Source organism: Camelus bactrianus, chromosome 35 (assembly GCF_048773025.1).
Source record: "Camelus bactrianus isolate YW-2024 breed Bactrian camel chromosome 35, ASM4877302v1, whole genome shotgun sequence".
Classification (NCBI taxonomy): domain Eukaryota; kingdom Metazoa; phylum Chordata; class Mammalia; order Artiodactyla; family Camelidae; genus Camelus; species Camelus bactrianus.
The window spans coordinates 30,014,410-30,035,122 of NC_133573.1; the positions used below are offsets into that span (position 1 = coordinate 30,014,410).

A 20,713-nucleotide genomic window follows, 5' to 3' on the forward strand; every position below is an offset into this window, starting at 1 on the left:
CTCTCCAGCCATAGTGGGAAAAAAAAATCAACTTTCCATCACGTATGCAACCCCAAGGGCAGAGGGAGGGCGGAGTAAGGTGGGCCACTGCAGCCTGGGTGGCTGAGATGCATGAGCTCACGGCAGTGGGCGGGGCCAGAGGCCGCCAGGTGCGGCCCAGGATGGATGTTCACAAGGGCAGTCTGACCCGAAAAACATCCCAACAGAAAATGACAAAACTGTATTTCTGGAAAGACTTTGATGAGACCCACCGTTTTAACATCGCCCAAATCAGATAAATACAAACCCCAAACCTGCAGAACCAGTTTTTACAAAGCAAACCCAAGTCCAGGAAAAAGCATCTTTCCAGCAAACGATCAACAAACGGTCATTCGGATCAATGAGCAGAGACTGTGAGCAGCTACTTCACACGTGGAGAAAATGACTCAGTCAACAGACACCGTGAGATGGGGCCACACACGCGGAGCTGGCAGGGTTTGGGCCACCTCTGCGCACGGCGTGGGCTTGGGATGGAACAAAGCCACCACTCTGGTGAGACACATTGAGACCTGTTGGGAGGACCGTCCCTTTTCTGCTCAGCGGATGCCGAATCCTGGGACCATGGTGATGACACAAACCACAAAACGCTTAAAAGACTGATCTGGGGCTCGCTGCATTAGGACAGTCGGAAAACGGTCAGTGACCTAAATATTCCCCGTGGCGTGAGAATGTGAGTAAATGAGGGGTCAGGTAGATGCTCAGACATCGATATGGTGGAGTTTTATACAGACATTTACGCGAGAGTTGTGGGATGTATGCAAAACACATCGATACTCGTCATAACGTAGCAGCAGCTGGAAGACACAGTATACAAAGTACACTTGCTACAGTGTTAATCAGGTGCATATTTCCCTCCAGTATTTCACATATATGATACTAGGAGGAATCAGAATAAGATGCTAAGAGTCACTTTGGAAGAATTAAGCAGTTAAAAGAAAACCTATTCTCTTCTTTCCAGTTTAAGCTTTATTGTGTTGTATAATTGTTATGTTTTATAAATTTGAAAACTGTAAGTTATTTTTTCTAATAGTTTTGGAAACAGAATCATGTGCTTCAAACTATACGGATGCCTTCCCCCCAAACACGACTTACTCCTAAGTGGCCAGGCCCTCAAAGGCAGGAGGTAACAGGCCGTCTCTGCTGTTCGATTTCATTTTAAAATTAAGGTGCAAACAGATACAGGGAGGTGCTCTGGGTTTTCCACTACTGATGAAAAGCTCAGGGCGCTGCTTCTCCCCATTTATCTGAATGTTTACTCAAGTTCAGCCCCCGTTTGGAGTGAGCATAGCACTTGTATAAGGGAGGAGAACTACAAATAAATACGGCCAGTGTGAGATCACGAATCTATCAGAAGACGAGGTTGATGTCAATATGGCACTTTGTGTCTGGCCTCATCAACCCGCCCCCTTGACGCGCATGCAAATCTCCCACAGGTGCACCTAGACCAGGGGGTGTAACCCGATGCCCCGCGAGGCCCTCCTGGGGCCTGGGCTGCCCTGCTGGCCACCAGCGTGTGCCTGTCACCTGCCACCTGCCACCTCCCACCTGCGGTCAGCGGCCCCGGGCAGGCGTGAGGCCCCCAGCGAGTATGAGGCATGGATTCCCGAGGGACAGAGAAAGCGCCAAGGGGACGCGACACTGACCTCGTAGATAAAGTACACCTTGGCCCCCACGTAGATTCCCATGCGCACGACAGCTCGGACGGCGGCGTTCATTCCTGCGGAGGAGGAGGGACAGCGGTTACTGATGGGGCGGGGCGGGGGGCGGATTCAGTGGGGTTGTTCAACCGGCCGTGATGGTGGGCGGACTCTGTCACCTCTCGGGAGGCTCCTCGTGTGCAAAGTGGTCGCGACACAAACCTCCAGTGTTAGCGCAAGGAGGAGGAGGAAGGCACACGGCAGAGACCAGCTCCCGAGGGCGCGTCCGCAGGCGGCCATCACCGCTGAAGAGCCTGGGCTCTTAGTCCAGAGCCTCACTGCAGACGCGCGCGGCATACGGGCCGCCTCGGTTTGGAGTGAATCTGCAGGTGATTCCATCTAATCGCAAAACAACACAGAGGACAGGTGTTTGCTGACGGGGAGCCCAAGTCAAAGAAAACAGTGCTGAAAAGGCCACGGGTCTCGGGAGATGAAAAATAAATCATCACCAGCTACCAGTATAAGAGAAAAAAAAAAAAAAAAAAAAAAAGGAGTCCATGGCCTGAAATACAAAACAAGTCATGCAATTTTCTTAGAAGAAAAATCAAATTGAACCAATATACTAGAAATAACACCGAATCAAGACAAATCTAGGCCATTTTCCACTCTTCCCCAGGGGACCTTCAAGGAAATTAGAAGTGCGAGGTCTCCTTTCGTGAAGCTGCTACACCACGTTTTGCTTTCCAGTGAATCACCATTTAGGGGCAGCCACCTGTGCGAGGGAACCATAGCCTAGACCTGCGTGAACTGGTCAGGACTTCACATCTGTAAAACCCTGTCCCTCATCTCAGCTGATAAAGCGAGGCTGTCGGGAGAGCAGTGAAAAGGAAGGACCACTCCTCCAGGAAAGGGTGCAGCCCCGAGCCTCAGAATACGCAGCCCTGGGCATCCAGCCTAGTGCTCCTGGGACCCCAGCAGTTCCATGCTGCCTCCTTCGTAAACTCAGATTTCAGGAACAAAACATCAGGACTAAAGATGCTGGAGAACATGGACCATGAAGTAAGTGGTGCTTCTGGAAACTAAAGAAACAAATGAAGCCACTGTGGGTCCCAGGAATGTGCTCAGCAGACAAGGAGATTAAATCTGTGTGCACTGGTGTGGCAAACCCGCTCGGAAGATGGTTATGAATTTCCAAATTGCGCTGAGCCAGGTCTGAGAAGCCGGGATAAGAACGCTGCCTCTGAAAGGTGACAGTTTTGAAAGGCTGCAGTGTTCATGGGCTGGAAAAACTCGGCGGTGTGTATCTTGGAAATAAATTCATGTTAAATGTAATCTAGTATCTATACACATGTAGACATTGTATATTTGGTAGTCTCACTTCACATTCAAAATTAATTTACTTACATGAAGAATCTGAATGACCTGGTTGTCTGTCACCTCAAACTCAGCATTTCAAGATGTAATAAATCACTTTTTAAAAAATTGAAGTACAGTCAGTTACAGTGTGTCCATTTCCGGTGCACAGCACAATGTCCCAGTCATGCATATGCAGACATAGATTCGTTTTCGTTTTTTTTCACTAAAGGTTGTTACCAGATATTGAACATAGTTCCCTGTGCTCTACAGAAGAAACTTTTTTTCTAAACCTATTTTTATATATAGCAGCTAACGGTTGTAAGTCTCAAACTAAAAATATGGAACGCTTCACGAATTTGCGTGCCATCCTTGCGCAGGGGCCATGCTAACCCTCTCTGTATCGTTCCAGTTTTAGTGCAGGAGCTGCCGAAGCGAGCACAGCGAATCATTTTTACCCTCACCCGTCTCTCCTCCTTTCCCTGTATCCTCTCACCTGGAACAGCACAGCTGTTCTCCAGCACAAAAGCTGGATGCTCCTAAAACCCGTGACAGCTCCTGCTCATAAAGCTGACATTTTTGTCCCCAAATTTCCCCTGAATCCCCCGTCTCCCTCTAATGTCATCCACAATGGCCAGAATGATTCAAACCACATTTTCTCTTTTGTTTGGTATTTACACAAGTAATTGATACATTTTTCTTGTTAAAAAAATTACAGATGCCAGAAAAGGCAAAACTATGGAGACAGAAAACAACCAAAAAACAAAACAAACAAACAAACCCAGTGGTTGCCAGGGGCGGGGTGAGGGGGAGAATCAGCAGAGCACGGAGGAGTTTTACGTCGCTGTCACGAGGTCCAGCCCCACAGAATGCACGGCACCAAGAGTGAGCCCTGACGTCAACTGTGGGCTCTGGGAGATGTGGCCGGTCAACGTGGGTGCGTCACCTGCGACAAGTGCACCATTTGGTGGGGTGTTGACGGTGGGGAGGGTGTGACATGTGAGGGGCAGAGGGTATATGGGAAATCTCTGTACCCACCCCTCAATTTTGCTCTAGATGTAAAACTCTGAAAAACAAGGTTAAAAACACAATTGCAGACGAGGTCAGAGATGACGCGCTAAGCCCTCGGAGACGGGCGCGGACGCCCCGCAGACGCTCTGCCCTCATCTCGTGCTGGCTGCAGTTGCACACTGTTTTGGAAATGTTTTCCGTATTAGCATCTTTTCTTTCTCGAACTCGAAAATGCCCGCGTTCCTTCCCTGACTCCCCAGGGCCGTGCCGCCCGGAAAGCCAAACGCCTCAGGTGAGACCTCACGTGGCCTGGGCTCCTCCTACCTGCTGGGTCCCACCTGGATGCCTGTTCACACAGCACGGCCCGCGGCTCCCTGAGAACCACCACAGAGCCCCAGCGCTGCCCCCTCTCAGCCTCCACGACCAGGCTCTGGCACATCCAGGAAGGCCTCCTGGCGGTAGCGTTTCCCTCACCGGCCCGGCCCCTGCAGCTCCCACCTGCATTGCTTCACAGCCCGGGCCAGGGGTGGACGGCAGCCTCCGACCACAGGCCTTCACCGAATGGATAACGCAGTTCCCCAAGGTCCCTGCCCACAGACCCCATGATTCTAGGACTTTCTTCTGTGGCCTTATAATTGAGAGACTGACCACCGAATGCTGGGGCCCTGCTCACCCGGCTTCCCTGGGACGCAAGCACAGTTAACGCGGACCCTGGGCCCCTGCCCTCCCCACGCAGGCTTCTCAGGACCTCATTTCAGGGGGTCTTCATAAAGCCATGAATAAGGAAGCGGACAAGAGGCAGCAGAAGGAATGAAACTGTGACAAGTAGGACATGATCCAGAGGGGACCCCATGGGGAAATAAAAACCTGCCCGGCGTGACCTCTGCCTGCCAGGTCTGAGCACCATCAGGCCAGCCCTGCGGCCTGAATTCCCCCTGCCTCATGGGGTCCACCCGACTCACCTGGGAAGGAGGCCAGTGCCCTCCTCCAGCTCTGGACCCCCTTGGCCTGCAGCAGGCCCACGTGGGGGGGGTACGGGGGAGCGCCCGGGTCGGGGAGGGCCCTGAGCACCGTCCCCGGGGGAGGACGTCCGGGTCTGAGCTCAGCTCGAGCTCAGGGCTTCTACCCACTCGCAGGGCGGCGCGCGCGCTCCACCCACGGGTAAGGGATAACGGCCCAGTGGGCCCCGCACCTGGGCTGAGGCTCGCTTCCCGCGGGCCCGGGGCCGGCTGGGAGAAGAGGGAATCGGGCTCTGAGTGGCTAAACTCACAGCCAAGGGAACAAAACTAATCAAAGTTGAACTTGGTGTGCAAACCCAACTCTCCCTTTTTGACTTGAACTTAAAAGCCGTCGTGATTCCCTCTTGTAGGAAGGCTGTGCCTTAGAGACGCCAAAAGGAAACATGGAGGAAAAATGCCCGCTGGGCCCCAGGTCTTGTTTAATGGCTTGGGGGAGGGGCCAGCTCTCCGCTTGAATTTGGGGGGCAGCAGGACCAAGCTGCTGTCTGGGGCTGGCCCCGCGAGCGGGCACCCCCAAGGAAGGACCTCAAGGACCAAAAGCAGGGACCACAGGAGAAGCAACGTTCACCGATGACCTCTTTGACACCCACGACTGGGGTCACGACCTGGGTCCCCTCGACTTGGGGGCTGGCGGTGTCCACCCACGGGGAGCGCAGGGCACAGCAGCTGCTGTTTTTAGTAAGTGCTCAGACATGGCTGGGTTCCTTCCTTTTCCTTTCGGTTTTGTTTCGGCAGCAAGACCCGGGGCTTCAAGCAACTTGCATAATGATTTCCATGTGAAACTTACCCTGCTACCAAGTAAGAATCTTCATGTTTGGAAAGTAACCTCTATCATTTGCAAAAGTTTAAACCCTGGTCCTTAGGGAATGCACACACTTGTTAAGGGAACCAAAAAGAAACACAACTTGAAAAAATTGGGGAACAGTGAGATAGGAAATGTGAGAGAATTACTTTGGATGCGATAAAAAGAAGAGACTGTGAAGTTGTTTCCTTGATGTGATATACTCTGAAGTAGCTTCTTACTAAATTATCATGCAGGTGAAACAGTCATTAAGATAATTCCTTCCCTCACTATGGGACACGACTCAGCCAAAACAAGAGTAAAGCAGTGCCATGCAGAACACGGAGGGACCTGGAGATCGTCACTCTAAGTGAAGGCAGCCGGGAAGAGAAAGAAAGATACCATATGAGACCACTTATAGGTAGAATCTAAAAAAAAGAAAAGAAAAAAGGCACTAACGAACTCATCTACAAAACAGAAACAGACTCACAGAGATAGTAAACAAACTTATGGTTGCGGGGGAAAGGGGGTGGGAAGGGATAAACTGGGAGTTTGAGATCTGCATATATTAACTATTATATATGAAATAATTAAAAAACAGATTTCTTCTATATAGCACAGGGAAACATATCCAATATTGTGTAGCAATCTCTAACGAAAAAGAATATGAAAACAAGTATTTCTATGTCTATGTATGACTGAAACATGCTGTACACCAGAAAGTCACACATTGTAATGGACTATAATTCAATTTAAAAAAAAGATAATTTCTTCCTTGAGATCAGGGAGGCAGTGGACCCAAATGCTTCCTGAGATTTTGTTCTGATAAAATTTGAATTTCGAGTAATTTGTAAGAAACTAGGACCATGTTGCTTCTAATAAAATAATTGGGGTTTCCTTTTATTTCCTATGTGGTCTGGAGAGTATAATCAACTTCCTCACTTGGCTTTTTTTTTTTTTTTCTTTTACCACTTTGAGCCATTTTCCCTGCATATTTCTCAGTGCTTATAGCCACGCCCTTACTAATTTCAACATTTAAATTCCCTTTTGAAAAATAAGGCCGGGTGCTCAGTCCTCTTACAGGTTTCTTTCTGAGTTCATGGAGTTTTCATCTTTGCACCAAAGCAAGGATGTCTGCACGTGTCAGAAGACAAACTTGAAGTGCGCCGTATTTTGCTCTTGCTACTAAAGCTCTCCAGAAAGCTGCCCTGTAAAGTGAATAATTTAGGTGTGGGAGGGGGAATACGTTCTGAGGAGAAGGTGTCCCGACGCTCCGTGTCCCGACCAGCACAACTGCTGCGATCCCCAGCACACCGAGCGCGCGGCGGCGAAGCCCTGTGGAGCACAGGGTGGGAGGAAACGGGCCTGGCAGACGCTTTGTCACAAGTGAATCACAACCCCGTCCAGAGCTTGTTGAAAAGAATAACTCAGCTATGTTCTTAGCACAGAGCCATCTGTTTTTTAATCCAAACATACTCAACGTAACTACATTTGGAGCAGGTGTACAGCTTCGTGCCCTGAGCCTGCCTTTAACCTGTTGCTACCCTGTCTCCCATTTCTAGGGTAATTGCTTCTGGCAGCCCATCCGACTGAGAGTCAAACAGCCCCAGTTCTCCTGGACACAAGGTTTGAGTCCTGCATCAAAGCCTTGAGTCTTCTGGAACCAAGGGAGAAAGCATGCGTTTTTGGAAAGAGGACCACATGTGTAGCTTCTAAGGGTCATCTGAATGTGTCACATCACGGCATGTGCATTTGTAGAAAAGGATGCAATTGCATGGACTCACCACGGCATTCGTGGGGCTAACACCATCATTCTAACGCTCAGCCTCCTCGACCCAATAATTTTTGCCAAATTAATGGTTACATTATCAGTGGAAGAGATCCCACTGGAAAACATTCATGCACAGACCAGGACAGTACAGGCCCGGAGCTGCGTGAGGAGAGGCGCCTGCTGCTGTCACCTGCTGGGCCCTCATGCCCGCAGAGCTCTGGGTGGGCACAGAGGGAACCCCTCCACACACACCTCCAAGCAGGGCCCAGAGGCTGAGCTCAAGAAACACATGCTCAGGGGAGAACCCATCTACACTCGACTCCGCTCGTCTGGCACCTCACACGTCTGAGGACGACTTTGAAGTTCTAATCTTAGTTTGTGGCAGATAAGAGCGCTTCTGATTAGTGGAGGCTTAATTCATCCAAGTGGCTCACGAGAAGAGAAGCCAGCTAGAATGTCTAGTCGCCCGCCATTTTGCAGAAGGAAGGGGTCCGCACTTGGGGAGACTCCAGGAGGGAGACTTTCGGCAGACATCTGGGTGCCTGCCGGGGGCCACGTACTGAGCTGGGGGCCGGGGACTCACTGGTGAATGGCCCTGCGTCCCGGGGCCCCACTCGCACGGCAGCCACGCCCGACCTCCTAGCAGCAGTCAGTTCATCTCCAAGCTCACCTGCTCGCGTGTGTGATGAGGATGAGTCAGTGCGGGGAAGCACTGGCGCTGGCCTCGGAGCAAAGGCTCACTAAGGGCCGGTTACTCTTACCGTCCGTGGAAGGGCTGTACAGGCTCCGTTTACAGGCTTCATGTTTACTTTGCCACAGGCCAAAAAGGACTCGGCTCTCCCGTTCAGCCACCCTCATGGTCCATTTCTCTGCATTCTTGGCCGCACTGGGCCCTCCAGAAGGCCTGCACTTGTGTCTAAGGCGATGGGTCACTTCTGGGGTGTGACACAAGCTGGCTTGAGGGTGGGTATCTAGCCATGGGAAGTCTGTCCACCGGCCTGGAACTTATTTTAGGTTAAAGTAAACATGAATTTAAATTTGCAGACATTCCGTGTGACAACAGAGGTGACCCAAAGAATGTAAAAAAAAAAAATCAGCCTTAGAAGTAGTCTTGCTTAATGCCTGGGGCTGGGGAGGTCAGGAAGATAGCTGGGGGGGGGGGTTCTTCTCCTTCCTTTTCAACCACCACATAATACAGATTCCACTGCGGAAACAGGCACTCGATCACGCTGGCCTCAAGTGTTACAACAATTCAGCCACCCAGATGCTCTCACGGTGCAAACCCATTTTCTGTTCTTAAAGCTGCTTTAAAGTCATCTAATTTTAAGCAAACTGGGCTTTGCTCCCTTTTGTGTATTAATTAGATGTTAAAGCGTCGCCTGAGAAGGGCCCCTGACCAGCAGGGCCTCCCGGAAAGTGAGATTGAGATCTCTTAGAACTTGGTTTAAATCCTGCCAGCGCCACCTCAGAGCCGTGTCACCGTAACGAGGTCACTTCTCTCTCCCTGAGTCTCTCTCCCCGCCTCCAAGAGGAAGGCGTGCGTGTCTTGGAGGGACGTAATTAGGCCTGGAGAACCTTAAAGCTCTGGGAACATAAGATGTGTCCAGTGACTCGCAGCTACATCATCTCAACATGGAATTTTACCCTCATTTCACATCTGATTAGAAAACTGTCCTGAAGTGAAGACTTTTGAGATTATCCTTCTTGGTCTTCAGCTGTGGGCAAAGATCTTTCATCTCCGGGAAAAGCAAGCACTGATGTCATTTGGAGTCAAGAGAAAATGGTAGAAGAATAGGGGTACAACAGAGCACCCCCAGGAACAACCTCCTCCAGGGGTCTGCAAGTCCCTGCTGCCGAGACTGGTCCCCTGGGGAGCACGTCTCCAGGCGGGCTTTCTCGGAAAGAAATGCATCCAAACATTCAATTAGGTCTGAGACTGGATCAAAACCGGAGGTGGCGCTTGGCATGAAGTCCCAGAAGAAATGAAGGCACCAGGCTCAGCTCTGCCTGGGGGAAAATGCCCAGACAACTGGCCAGGGTGGGCTCTGCAAGGGCCGCCCAGATGTCCCGGTTCAGAACATCAGGCCACTGTGCCTGGCAGCACCTCCTGAGAACAACCATCTCCCATTAATCTGACAATACACCGACCAAGCCACGTTCTCATATAATTTTAATTCGCAAAGCATCCTTTTCCACTGCCGGGAAGGGGTGTGGACTTACTGAGCTCTGTTATTCGTAACTGCGCACCAGCTCCAGGGCCAGGATAGGGAGCAGAGAGAACGCTGATCTTGTCTACCGTGTTCTTGCCTCAATGGTTGTACACCAGCTACCAGGTGGTTGAGCAAACTTTTGAACTCAAAATAATGACCCACATTTTTTTCAACAGAGCACCTTAATTCTGAAATAACCTTGAAACTTTGACCTTGAAACGTGGAAGACGAAGAGACCAGTTCCTCTTCCTGTGCCAACGTTTTAGTCTCTTTCCAAGCCCGGGGTAAGAGTTTTTCAACATGCTTCCTATTTTGGGCTCGCCCACGTCTCCGGACGCACGCGCTTTTGAAGCCGCTTGACGGGGAAGCCCCTCTGAGGCCCCCGCCACTCCACGCGACCCCACCTGCACATCTTCCGGTGTTTATTTAAGTAACGTGGGTGATGGCATCTGTCTCACCGTGCCATTTACCCACTCGCAGCCTTTGCCACGTCACATCTTCTCTCTCTTCAGCGTTTATACCGGGGTCCTTTTACTAGAATACCAAATCCGCGCAGCCCCGCTCCGCTCCGGCAGCCTGGCGGGGCGGGGGCGGTGACTGAGCCCGGAGCGCCACCTTCAGTAGGATAGGGAGGGGCTTCCAAGAGACCCACGCGCCGGGGACCCAGGTTCCCGGGAGAGCGCGGCCCCACGCCTCCGGGTCGCCGCACGCGGGTGCCCGGGGTCTAGGGCGCGGGGTGCACGGGCGGCGACGGGCCGCGCATCACGTACTCGCCCGCGCCGGGCGGGGCTGGGGCCACAGCGCCCCACCTGCGGCACCCGCCCGGCCCCGCCCGGCTCAAGGGCGAAGGGAAGGTCACGGGCAGGGTGGGCGGCAGGCGAGGGTGCCGGGCCCATCACTTAAGTATCCCTCCAACGGGTGTGGCCTCAAAGCAGGCGAAAATGAGGCATCGGGGCCTTTCACCTCATCCGGGACAGGAGGAAGAGGGTAAAATAAAAACCAAAGCCCAGCTGGGGAGGCGTCTCCGGACGCATCCGCCTGGCCAGCGCCGAGCTACTTTCTAGCGGTTGGCTCTCGCCACCTGGGGATTTACCAGGGTCGGAAAGCCTGAGCGTCTAGGAACCACTGCGCCCGCACGTGCGCCCAGCGCTAGGGGCCCGGGACGCGGCTGTGTCACCCCGGCTTTAAATCGGGATATTCCCTTCATGTGTCCTCGAGCTTGGGTCCCCTTCTCCCCAAAATCAGCTTCCACGTTGGCCGGGGGTTGGGGAGTGAGTGGGGAGCGGCGGCTAGAGTCCGCAGGCCGGGAGCTGGTGACGCCCCGGAATCCCCGCTTCCTGGTCCTTCCCATCCAGGGGAGGCTGGCGGGGAGGGCCTAGTGACCCATTTCAGTTTTCCGTTTGGTGACGAGCCGGAAGGGGACAGAAGATTAAAGCGGCGGAAAACCGTTTTTTAAAATCTCCCAGCGGAAACGCAAGGCGGTGCCGAGCCACCCGGCAACCCCGGATGGGACCTCCGTGCGCCCCCCGCCGCGTCCCGCCGGACAGCAGCGGAGACCTGGCCCGCGCCGCGAGGGGGTCGCGAGGCTGCAGACGCGCAGCGGGGACCCAGCGGTTTTTTCCACGACGTTGGGGGTGGGGTGGGGACGGAGCTGGGGTGGGAGCCGCGGCATCAGAAGTGGCTGCGCTGTGGCCAAGTTTGGGAGGGGCGTCCGGCTTCATTCTAAGACTCGGATGAGAAATGACCTCCGAACTCGGTCCAGGTGATCCCAACACCCGTTGCAATTAAAAATTAACGTGAAGGTGGAAAACTGACCTTCCTGGTAAGGTATCCTACTGCCATATCCCTCCCACCCACTGCCCGCGCAGTCACCCATTCTGAGGCTTCACGGCCCGCACCCGCTCCGGCTCCAGGAAGGTACCCCAGAGGTTCCTGGGAGCCGGGCTTCTCCCCCGTACCCCTCTGCTCCTCGTTTCTCCCTGGTTCCCCCATCTCTTCTCCCTGGAACCTCCTCCCTTTTTTCTGGTCCCCTCTGCCCATCTCTTTTCCCGGTGCCCCCCACCCCGTTCTTTCGCCCCATCCCCCATCCTTTCTCCTCGGTACCCAATCCCTTCCCCCGGTGACCGCATCCTTTTCCCCGGTGCCCCCAGCCTTTCTCTCCGGAGTCCGCACATCCCTTCTCTCCCAGGCCCCTCCCTTCGCCGCCCGCGCCTGGCCAGGAGAGGCGGTCGCGCACCTTGGGCATCCCCGCCGCTGGTCAGCACGCCGATGGCTTTGCCGGCCCCGGAGAGGTGCTCCAGGAACTTTCGGAAGGAGCCCCTGGGGTTCTGGGAGACATCACGGTCGTCCATGGCGAGCAGGCCGGAGACCGCTCCGGGGAGGGTGCTCGGCAGGCACTGCGCCCCGCCCGCGCCGCGGTCACTGGAACCGCCGGCTCCGCCCGCGCAGCGAGCGCCAATGGGCGGCTAAGGGCGGGCTCTGGGGCGCGAGGGCGGCGGGGCGGGCGGGGCCAGGGGAGCCGGCCTGCAGGGAGCACCACTTGGGGGAGCTTGGCCTGCAGGGAGCACTAATTGGGGGAGCAATGCAAGGCTGAGCCGGGGAGGGGGGTGCATCGCAGGTGGGAGGAGCATTACGGGCCGGAAGCACCGCAGGGGGACGGGAAAGCACCACAGGTGGGTGGGAAGCCCCTCAGGTGGGCGGAGCATCATAGGGGGCGGGACCACCGAGGTTCTGAGAGCATCACTGGTGGGGGCGGGGGAAGCACCGCAGGAGGGTGTGCCCCGAAGGTGGGGGTGGGCATCACGAGAGGGGAGCGCGGCAGGTGGGGGGCGTACGCAGAAGGCGGAGCACTGCAGATGGGGATCGCGGTAGCTATGGGAGCGTCGCAGGCGGCCGAGGGTATCGCAGGGCGGGGAGCGCAGTAAACGGGGGGTTGGGTTGCGTAGCGCCGCCGGTGGCGCCGGGCCCGCGGCAGTTGCGGGGACCGAACCGTCTCAGAGGCACTCGGGGGGGCGCGCGGGATTCCTTCCAGGGGCAGTGCTCCAGCCGCGGGCGCCCCAGCTTTTCCTCCGGCCTGAGGTCAGGGAGGAAGGATGCGCGAGCGGGTCCTCCAGTCGGTGGGCGAACGTGGGCGTCGCTGGCGGGCGATGACGAAGCGCCGGTCCTGTCCCCCGACTGGGGCTCTGGCGCACGAGGAGACGAAGGAACGTGGCCGTAGGGGACCCTGGTGACACCCGCGCACCGGGCCAGGCGCGGGGAATGGAGGGGCAGGAGAAGGGCAGGAGAGTCTCGGCGGGGCGATAAGACCCAACTGCTTGCTAAGGAACCGCGGTGTCGCCAACCAGATGCTCTCATGGCTCCCCTGGTGACCCCTGGACTGAGGCGTTCACGTCTAACGTCCTGGGTGACGGATGAGCAAGGAGCCGGCTTTTCTGGAAGCTTGTCTAGGCGGGTTCCCTGCTGCGACTGTGCGGACGGATGCCTCTCGGGGCGCGGCCTCGCGGCGCTCCCAGCGCTGAGCTTGGGGTACAGCCACACCCAGAAAAGACTTTAATAAGCGGCCCCCTCAGCGGTTCCCAGTGAGGATAGCACAGTGCCTCCTGCTGGACGCGCAACGCATGTGCGTCGAGTGGATGCAGAGGGGAGAGGTGAAGTAAAGGCCATCCGGTCTGGCACGAACGGTGTCGCCCTGGATGGAAGGTGGGGTGGGCGCACGTTCGTGGGGGGCTTGCTTTATCCTCAACGCTCATTCCTCCGAGCATCAAAAATTTATTGCAGAAGAGAAATAAATACCCGCTGTGGACAAGACCAGAGGACATCTAGCAACTTCTAAAGGCCCATGGTCATCTGAATCACCTGGCCTGGTCTTCCCCGCTCTGCCAGAATCACCAACGTCCAGTTTCTGGGAGTCCTGCCAGAAAATGTGTACGAGTAACAAGTCCCAGCCGGTTCTGACGGCGGCACAGCCTGAACACACCTGTGATGGACTGAGCCTGAGCCAGGGGTGCGGGGAGAACGCTGGGTGTCTGTCCTTCACTCTCCCAGAGCCGGAGAGCCGAGCCAGGCTCTGCCCATCTCCTCCAGAGGTGCCCGAGGCCCAGGACTTGTGCCTTAGGGTCACCCCTCCCTTTCTAGAGCATTCTACACTTTGAAAAGTTGGTGCGCACGGAATTTTATTTTGCCCCAAAGCCTTCATCTTCTTATAAAATTGATATTTTTGTAATTTAGACAGTTGGCCATTGGGCGTGGAATTGTCTGTATTGTAGAAAACAGTAGATACAAAGTTAGACTCCAAACAAGTCAGTAAATGAGACAAATGGATGCCGGATTTTCTAGTGCTGTTAGGGTTATGAAGACGGATACCCATTTCCACGGAAATGTGTTCAGGATACATTCCTAGACGAAGAGGGTCAGAAGTTCTGTGGGCCTGTGCGTGCACACGTGCGTGCAGATAGATGCCAATAAATCTAGACATTTTAATGTCCTTTCTTCTGCTTAATGTGGGTATTGTCTGTCTTTTCCTCCAATGAACGAGTATTGTTTTGGGAATAAAATATCATAGATAATGGAAAACAAAGTTTAGAGCTGTCAGACCCCCGAGGTGATGTCTGTTTGGCAAAAGCTACGGAGGCTTCAGGCAGCGTTGTGGTTCAGACAGGTAGTTCCTCCTCCTTTCCCATTCTGCTCCTGAGCTCTGACCCATCGCTCAGTCTCTCGGGATGTGAGATATTGATGCCACAGGTGCCATGGAAAGACATACTCCCTTCTGTTTCTTTTGCAGTACATGTAGTTTAGTAGTTCTTCACCTGGAGTTGTAGGTTTTTTGTTTTTTGTTTTTTTTTTTTAGTTTACACTTTGGCCTCAGAAGCGAGTCCTCTGATACAGGAGGGAAACTCACATGCCACGTGGACCGCACGGCTCACCTCCAGCAGGACCTGCCACGTGCATTAGTTCTTTATTGTTGCCTAAAAAATTCACCCCAAGCTTTTGTGGCTCCTACTCACATCATAGGAATGTCACTCCAGGGTGGGGAGAGCAGGCAGGCTTTGCTGGGCCCTCTGGTCCGGTCTCAGCAAGGTGTCTGCCAGGGTCTAAAGTCTCATCTGATCCCTCGTCTTGGCAGTTTCCTTCCATCCCACCCCCTGAGCTGACTTCGGGCTCATTGGCAACCAGCGCTCCGAGATCATCTGCCCTTTGCCTCGTGCCTCACCCTCCCTCTCCTCCTCCCCTGCACTGGAAAGTCTGAGAATAAATGAAACCACTTGCTAAATTAGGAAATGCTGTCTTCAACCCATGCTTCCCCCCTGCCCTCCAGTTGTCTCTCAGTGTCCTTGTCCAAATTTTAAAATAATTCTGCTTTATATCTGGCAGCTCAACTTTGAATTATATATAAAACAATTGGAAGTTCTCCAAGACCTTGACGCAGAATCATGTCATCCTGAACCAGTTAGGGCGAGCATCTAGACGCTGGGGAAAAAAATTGGAAAGGAAGACAGTCTCATTATTTTTGCAAAGTATGTGGCCATTAAGAGTTTAACTCTTCTAGGAAATTCCATCAGGGATGTGAACTGGGGCCTCTCAGAGAACAACTTTTTCCTTCTTTGTGTGTTGGTAAAAGTTAAGGGAGACTTGCTTGTACTTCCAACACTGTTGGTGTAACAGGAGAGCGTGTGTGTTGATAAGGTGGGAGAAATCGATCTGTTCTTTCAGAAGAACTTCCGTAATTGCTGTGTGACTTCAGAACACAGAGGAAAAGAGAGGTGGCTGTCTACTGAAAAATGAGTTAGAAAGGAATTTTCCAGTTGGAAAAGGAAATTATGGTGATTTTTAGCAGTAATGTCATGTGATGGTTAATTTTATGTGTCAACTTGACCGGATCATGGGTGCCCGGATCGCTGACAAAACATGGTTTCTGGATGTGGCTGTGAGGGTGTTTCCAAGGAGACTAACGTTGGAGTCAGGGAGCTGAGTAACACGAAGCCCCTCCCCACAGGGGTGGGTCTCATCCAACCCACTGAGGGCCTGGGGAGGGGTGAATGTACACACACACACACTCTCTGTCCGTACACATATATCCCATGGCTTCTGCTCCTTTGAAGAGCCCTGACTAGTACACACAGGTTGCATACGTTCCTTCTGTGTTTTAGTTGTGAGCTGCTAAATCTGAATAACATTTTGCATACTGTCTACGCGTAGACCAGCGTTCCCCCTCAGCGTTTACAGGTTCGTAATGATGTGTTCTTTTTTTAAAAAATTTTTACTGAAGTACAGTTGATTTACAATGTTAGTTTCAGGTGTACAGCAAAGTGACTCAGTCCTACACACACAGACGTATAAATATTTTCTTGTAATGACGTGCTCTTGAAGCTCCTCACTTCTATATCTGAACTGACGTGGTTCCTGGCCAGTGTTCAAGGGCGAACTCACCAAAATATCCCAAAGCAAAGCTGCAAACAGCTGTGTTTTTGCAGCTTGCAGACGAGCACACAGGGACCGTGCATGGGCTGGGGGCCCAGGCCAGCACGTGCGCAGCAGGAGTTGTAGATGCTGTTTGGGTGTAAACTTTATAAGAGCTCATCTCCTCCCAGGACCGGTGATGCCGTCTGCCTCTGCTTTCTGTCCCCTGCGCACGGTTCCCATTCACTTCTGATCTGGCAGATTGTCTGTCAGTAGTGAAAAAATGAAACCATCTATTAACCCCCATCCCAAATTAATTGCATGACTGGTGGGTCATGGAAAAGGCCTAGGACTTGGGAATCCAGGCCTGAGTTTGGACGTCTTGCTGCTGATGAAGGATGGAAGCTCCTGTACTTGACCTGGGATGTTTCTCTGCTGTGCCCCCTCCTTTCTCTTGTCTCAGCATCGCCGGTCCAGCTCCACTGGCAAATTCTCACCCATTTCGTCTGCTTCCTGTGGCCGCTCTCACCTCTACCATTAAAACAGTTGAGTGGGGACCCAGTAAGAAGGGCGGGAAACAGATGGGGGGAGGGTGGCTCTTAGCAAGGAAAACAAAGTTATCCTGGAGACAATGTAACTGGTCACTAGAAACATCAAGACAGTTCATCTTGCTGTGGGGATCACCGAGGATTCAGCTCACTATTCAGAATAGTCAGCAGCTTGAATCTCCAGCTTTCACAGGGGCCCCGGTCTTTGCAGATGTGGGAGGGAGGTCTGCCCTGCTCGGGGGGTCAAAGTCTCAGGTTCTCCAACGGATCCCTGCTCTCACTCCCCCAACCCGTGGGCCTCACCCCCTGTCCCCCGGAGGGCAAGGACGTGGCCTCACCTGACCTTGGCCTCTTTGGCTAGAACACATTTGCTCCCCAAGGCTCTCTTGCTGGAGCTGCACACAGAAACCTTTGTGCCCCGCTGGCGGCTGGGTGCTGGCCCAGAGGTGCCGTTCGTTCCCAGGCTGCTTGGCTGCTGGTCTTCCTCTTGGGCTCCAAGATTTTGGAGGGTACAGAAACTTTCTTTTTAAACGTATTCTCAGATTTTTATTTTAAGATCAGGCCACCAAAAAAAAAAAAAAAAAAAGACACATCTAAAGTGAGGTGAGTCAGATGCAAATGGAAAGTTTAGGGGATGAAATGAAATACATGTGTGTATTCACAGTCCGTGTGGTTTCCAGACTTGGGGGCATGTTGGGCTGTGAGTTTCCTGGCTCCTGGAACCAAAAACTAAAAAAATTTAAAAATTTAAGAAAACAGGGAAATGCTAAGAGTCTGTGTAAGGCCCCACTTTGCAGACTTGGTCTTAACTTCCGGTGATCTGGAGTCACAGAGGTGCTGCACCAGGACCCCTCGTGAGCCGTGTGGGCTTTCCCAGGTGCGCAGGCTGATTAGGAACCGGCGTGCAGGTCAGGGGGCGGTTTGGTACCCGCGGGGTAAGTACAAAAGGTGATGAATTCCCTGAAGGGAATTTTCCACTGAAGGATTAAACGGGAAGAGAGAGAGAGAGAGAGAGAACAGTCGTCACTCTTGCCCGAGATCCAGGGCCCCTTGTCCAGAGCCTCCCCGGAAGCTTCTGGAGAGATGCTGGCACAGCTGCTGCTGCAGCCCGTTCTCCAGGACTCGCCATCCTCCAGCTCGTTTGCTCACTCTTCGCTCTCCATTTTGAAAGTGAGGCCCTGCGATCGGAGCTTGTTTTTGCATCTCGTTAGCTACGTCCTGGTGGCCTTCCAGGAATGACTTTAATTTTGTTAGCCAATGGGTCCTGGAAGTCCTGCCTGGAGACGGCTGGTCCTCGGCTGTGTTTGTGCATTCCTGAGACGCATCCAAGTTCATCACTTCCTGACTTGCGCGTTTCATTACGGTGCGTGCGTGTGTAGACACACGTACACCTGCACACAGGCGCACATACGCACACCCCCCAGGGAATTAAACAAGCCTTGTCTGTGTCCCCAGTATGTGGAGCAGGGGAGCTCTCAGCCTGCATTCTGTTCCCGCGAATGAACCTGATTCTGCAAATCAGGCTGGTGCGTGGCTGGGAGCTCTGTTCCCTAGCTCACGCTGGAATTTAGAAAATATATACTTTCCTGAAAAACAATTTCAAATAAAGGAGCTTACTTATGTAAGTGTTACCACGACTGGAGTATTGAGAAAGTAAAATCCTGACTAAGCAGACAGGATTTTATTAGTTTCTGGGGAGTTGGCGAGATTCCGTCTCCTGGCCCAGCGCGGTCTGGCTGGGAACCCTGAGATCTAAGCTTTGCCAAAGCTTCTCACTGCAGCCAGAGAAACACGGGGTGTGTGTGTGTGTATGTGTGTCTCTTGTAAAGTAGGGGTCTTAGTGCCATGAAAAAAGCACTTTTTTTTTTTTTAACAGGAGGCCACTGGTTTATCATTTAAGTAGCCACCCAGTTCTTTTTGAGGGGGAGAGGGGAGGTAATTAGGTTTATTTATGTCTTTTAATGAAGGCGCTGGGGATTGAACCCAGGACCTCGTGCATGCTAAGCACGTGCTTTTTACCGCTGACTCTACCCTCCTCCCACGCCCGTTTTTGAATTGTTTTCTTATTGAGCCGTGAGAATTATTTATGAACTGTAGGTTACAAGTCCTCTGCCAGATATATATTTCACAGATCACTTCTCCCAGCTTCTACCTTGAAAATTAGCTGTTGACTTTTGATGAAGTCCGGTCAATAAACTTTTAAAAAGACTTTGTGATTGTGCTTTTGGTGCTATCTCTAAGAAAAAAAAATTTTTTTTTGCCTCACTCAGTCTCAGAGTTGATATCTGCTTATGGTGGGAGGCAAAGGTGGAATGTCATGTTCTCTTTTATACACAGTGACTGTGCTGCGCCATCTCAGAGCCGGTTGCTAAAAAGACTCACCTTTCTGCATTGAATACTTCACCTTTGTTGAAAATCAGCCGTGTGAGTGGGAGCCGGTTTCTGTGCTGCCACCGGCCTCTGTGTCTGTCCCCCCAACGCCACGTTCTCTGCGTGAGCTGAGGCTTTCTAGAGACTCTGGCAGGATGAGCCTTCACTTTCTTCTTCTTCCTCCCTGGGTGACACCGTGTTTTGCACGCATCACAATACAAGGTTTCCGAGGAAATCGGGCTGAAGTTTCAGTTTCCTGTTTCCCTCACTTGGCTTTGTTCACGTGTAGGTCACACAAGTAAAAATGCGATTTCACCGAATTTTAAATTCCTTCCACTCTGAGACGAACCACTGCTTTGTGTACTAGCCAGAAACAAACAAACACAAAAGCCTCTGTAATATGGACCCTGAGTGAGCGACATTCAAATGTGAAGGGAAAACGGGCACTGTCAGAAATGACCATAAAGAGGGAAAACCCACCGCGGTCACTGTCCCCAGAAAGGTGGACATTCCGTGAATTCACGAATGAGCAGACTTTCCCTCAGTTAAAAATCACTGCTTCTGCTTCTCTATAAAGCCTAGAACATGCACCTTTTCCTCTGGGCAACCACGTGGATGACCCCTGGTGCCAGCTTTCACTGTTTTTTGTTTCTTTCTGGTCCTCAGAGATACTTAGATTTTGTCGGCAGTGACCAAGGCACTGAGCGAGACCACGCGTGAGACGCTGGGCTGGCGGGCACGCACCGCCGGCTCCCCCCTCTCCCTGGTGTGGGTCCTGCAGCGCTGTTCACTGACTCTGAGACAGCCCAGTAACCTTCACCTCATTAGCTAAGCTGCTTAACACAGCACAGGATGACCGGATTTACAGTTACACACACAGGCAATCTCCTGGAACTTTAGAATTATGTGATTGTCAGACAAATGGAGCTGAAGTTTACAGAGCACGTGCTGTGTGTGCAAGACGGTGGTCTGAACAATTTACGTGTTTGATTTTATTTAAGCCTCTTCTAAGGCTCACAACCCACATTTTATCGCTGAGGAAGCTGTGTCTCAGAGAGGCTACACACTTTCAGGTGGCCACACAGCAGTCAAGGAGAAGCCGGGGCTCATACCTGCACAGCCGTCAGCAGAGCCCGGTGCCCCATCCACCCTGCACCCTCCATCCCACCCGGGCCCTTCATCCTGGACCCTGGTCACTGGGCCACATGAATCTCCCTCCTTCCCACCCAGGCCCTTCATCCTGTACCCCGGACACTGGCCCACGTGGATCTACCTGGCAATTCTTGAAAAATCGTTCCCCAGCGTTTGCTCTCTGATAAATAAAGCTTTTGAAATAAACCATAATTTCAGGGTTATCTATATTTGAACAGCGGGTATTTGATTACCATCTTTTATTCATGCCCTGCCTTTACTTCTTTTATTTTTATGAGGCAGTGATGGGAAATGTAATTTTTTATTCCTCAGTATTTGATCTTTGTGGCTTCTGGTGTGTCAGCCTTAGTTCTGATCCGTGAATGTTCTGGAGTCTAAGACATTCTGAGCGGTCACTCTCCTGGGTTGGGTCGCTGATTCGTTCTG

The 20,713-nt window shown here is 52.6% G+C and overlaps 1 protein-coding gene, 1 long non-coding RNA gene and 1 other non-coding gene across 7 annotated transcripts in view; 1 reads left to right on the forward strand and 2 right to left on the reverse strand.

Annotated features, from left to right (window-relative positions):
• PFKP (phosphofructokinase, platelet) overlaps positions 1–12,275 on the reverse strand; it is a 48,724-nt gene extending 36,449 nt beyond the window's left edge. The window contains exons 1-2 of one of the 4 annotated variants that reach the window (XM_074358330.1): positions 12,058–12,275; positions 1,683–1,756 (exon numbers count right to left, since the gene is read on the reverse strand). In XM_074358330.1, coding sequence (XP_074214431.1) covers positions 1,683–1,756; positions 12,058–12,172 — 189 coding nt within the window. In that variant the 5' untranslated portion in view covers positions 12,173–12,275. The remainder of the gene's footprint in view (positions 1–1,682; positions 1,757–12,057) is intronic. The other 3 variants (XM_074358328.1, XM_074358329.1, XM_074358331.1) reach the window with 3 other exon arrangements.
• LOC123619109 (U6 spliceosomal RNA) lies at positions 3,365–3,471 on the reverse strand. The gene has a single exon (XR_006727647.1). It is a non-coding gene; the product is annotated as a U6 spliceosomal RNA (small nuclear RNA).
• Positions 10,879–14,319, forward strand: LOC123618969 (uncharacterized). 2 transcript variants are annotated; one of them, XR_006727461.2, is made up of 2 exons: positions 10,879–11,643; positions 13,599–14,319. It is a non-coding gene; the product is annotated as an uncharacterized LOC123618969 (long non-coding RNA). The 2 variants fall into 2 exon arrangements; XR_012504270.1 differs by lacking the exon at positions 10,879–11,643 and adding an exon at positions 12,359–12,493.
• Positions 14,320–20,713: the final 6,394 nt, after the last annotated feature.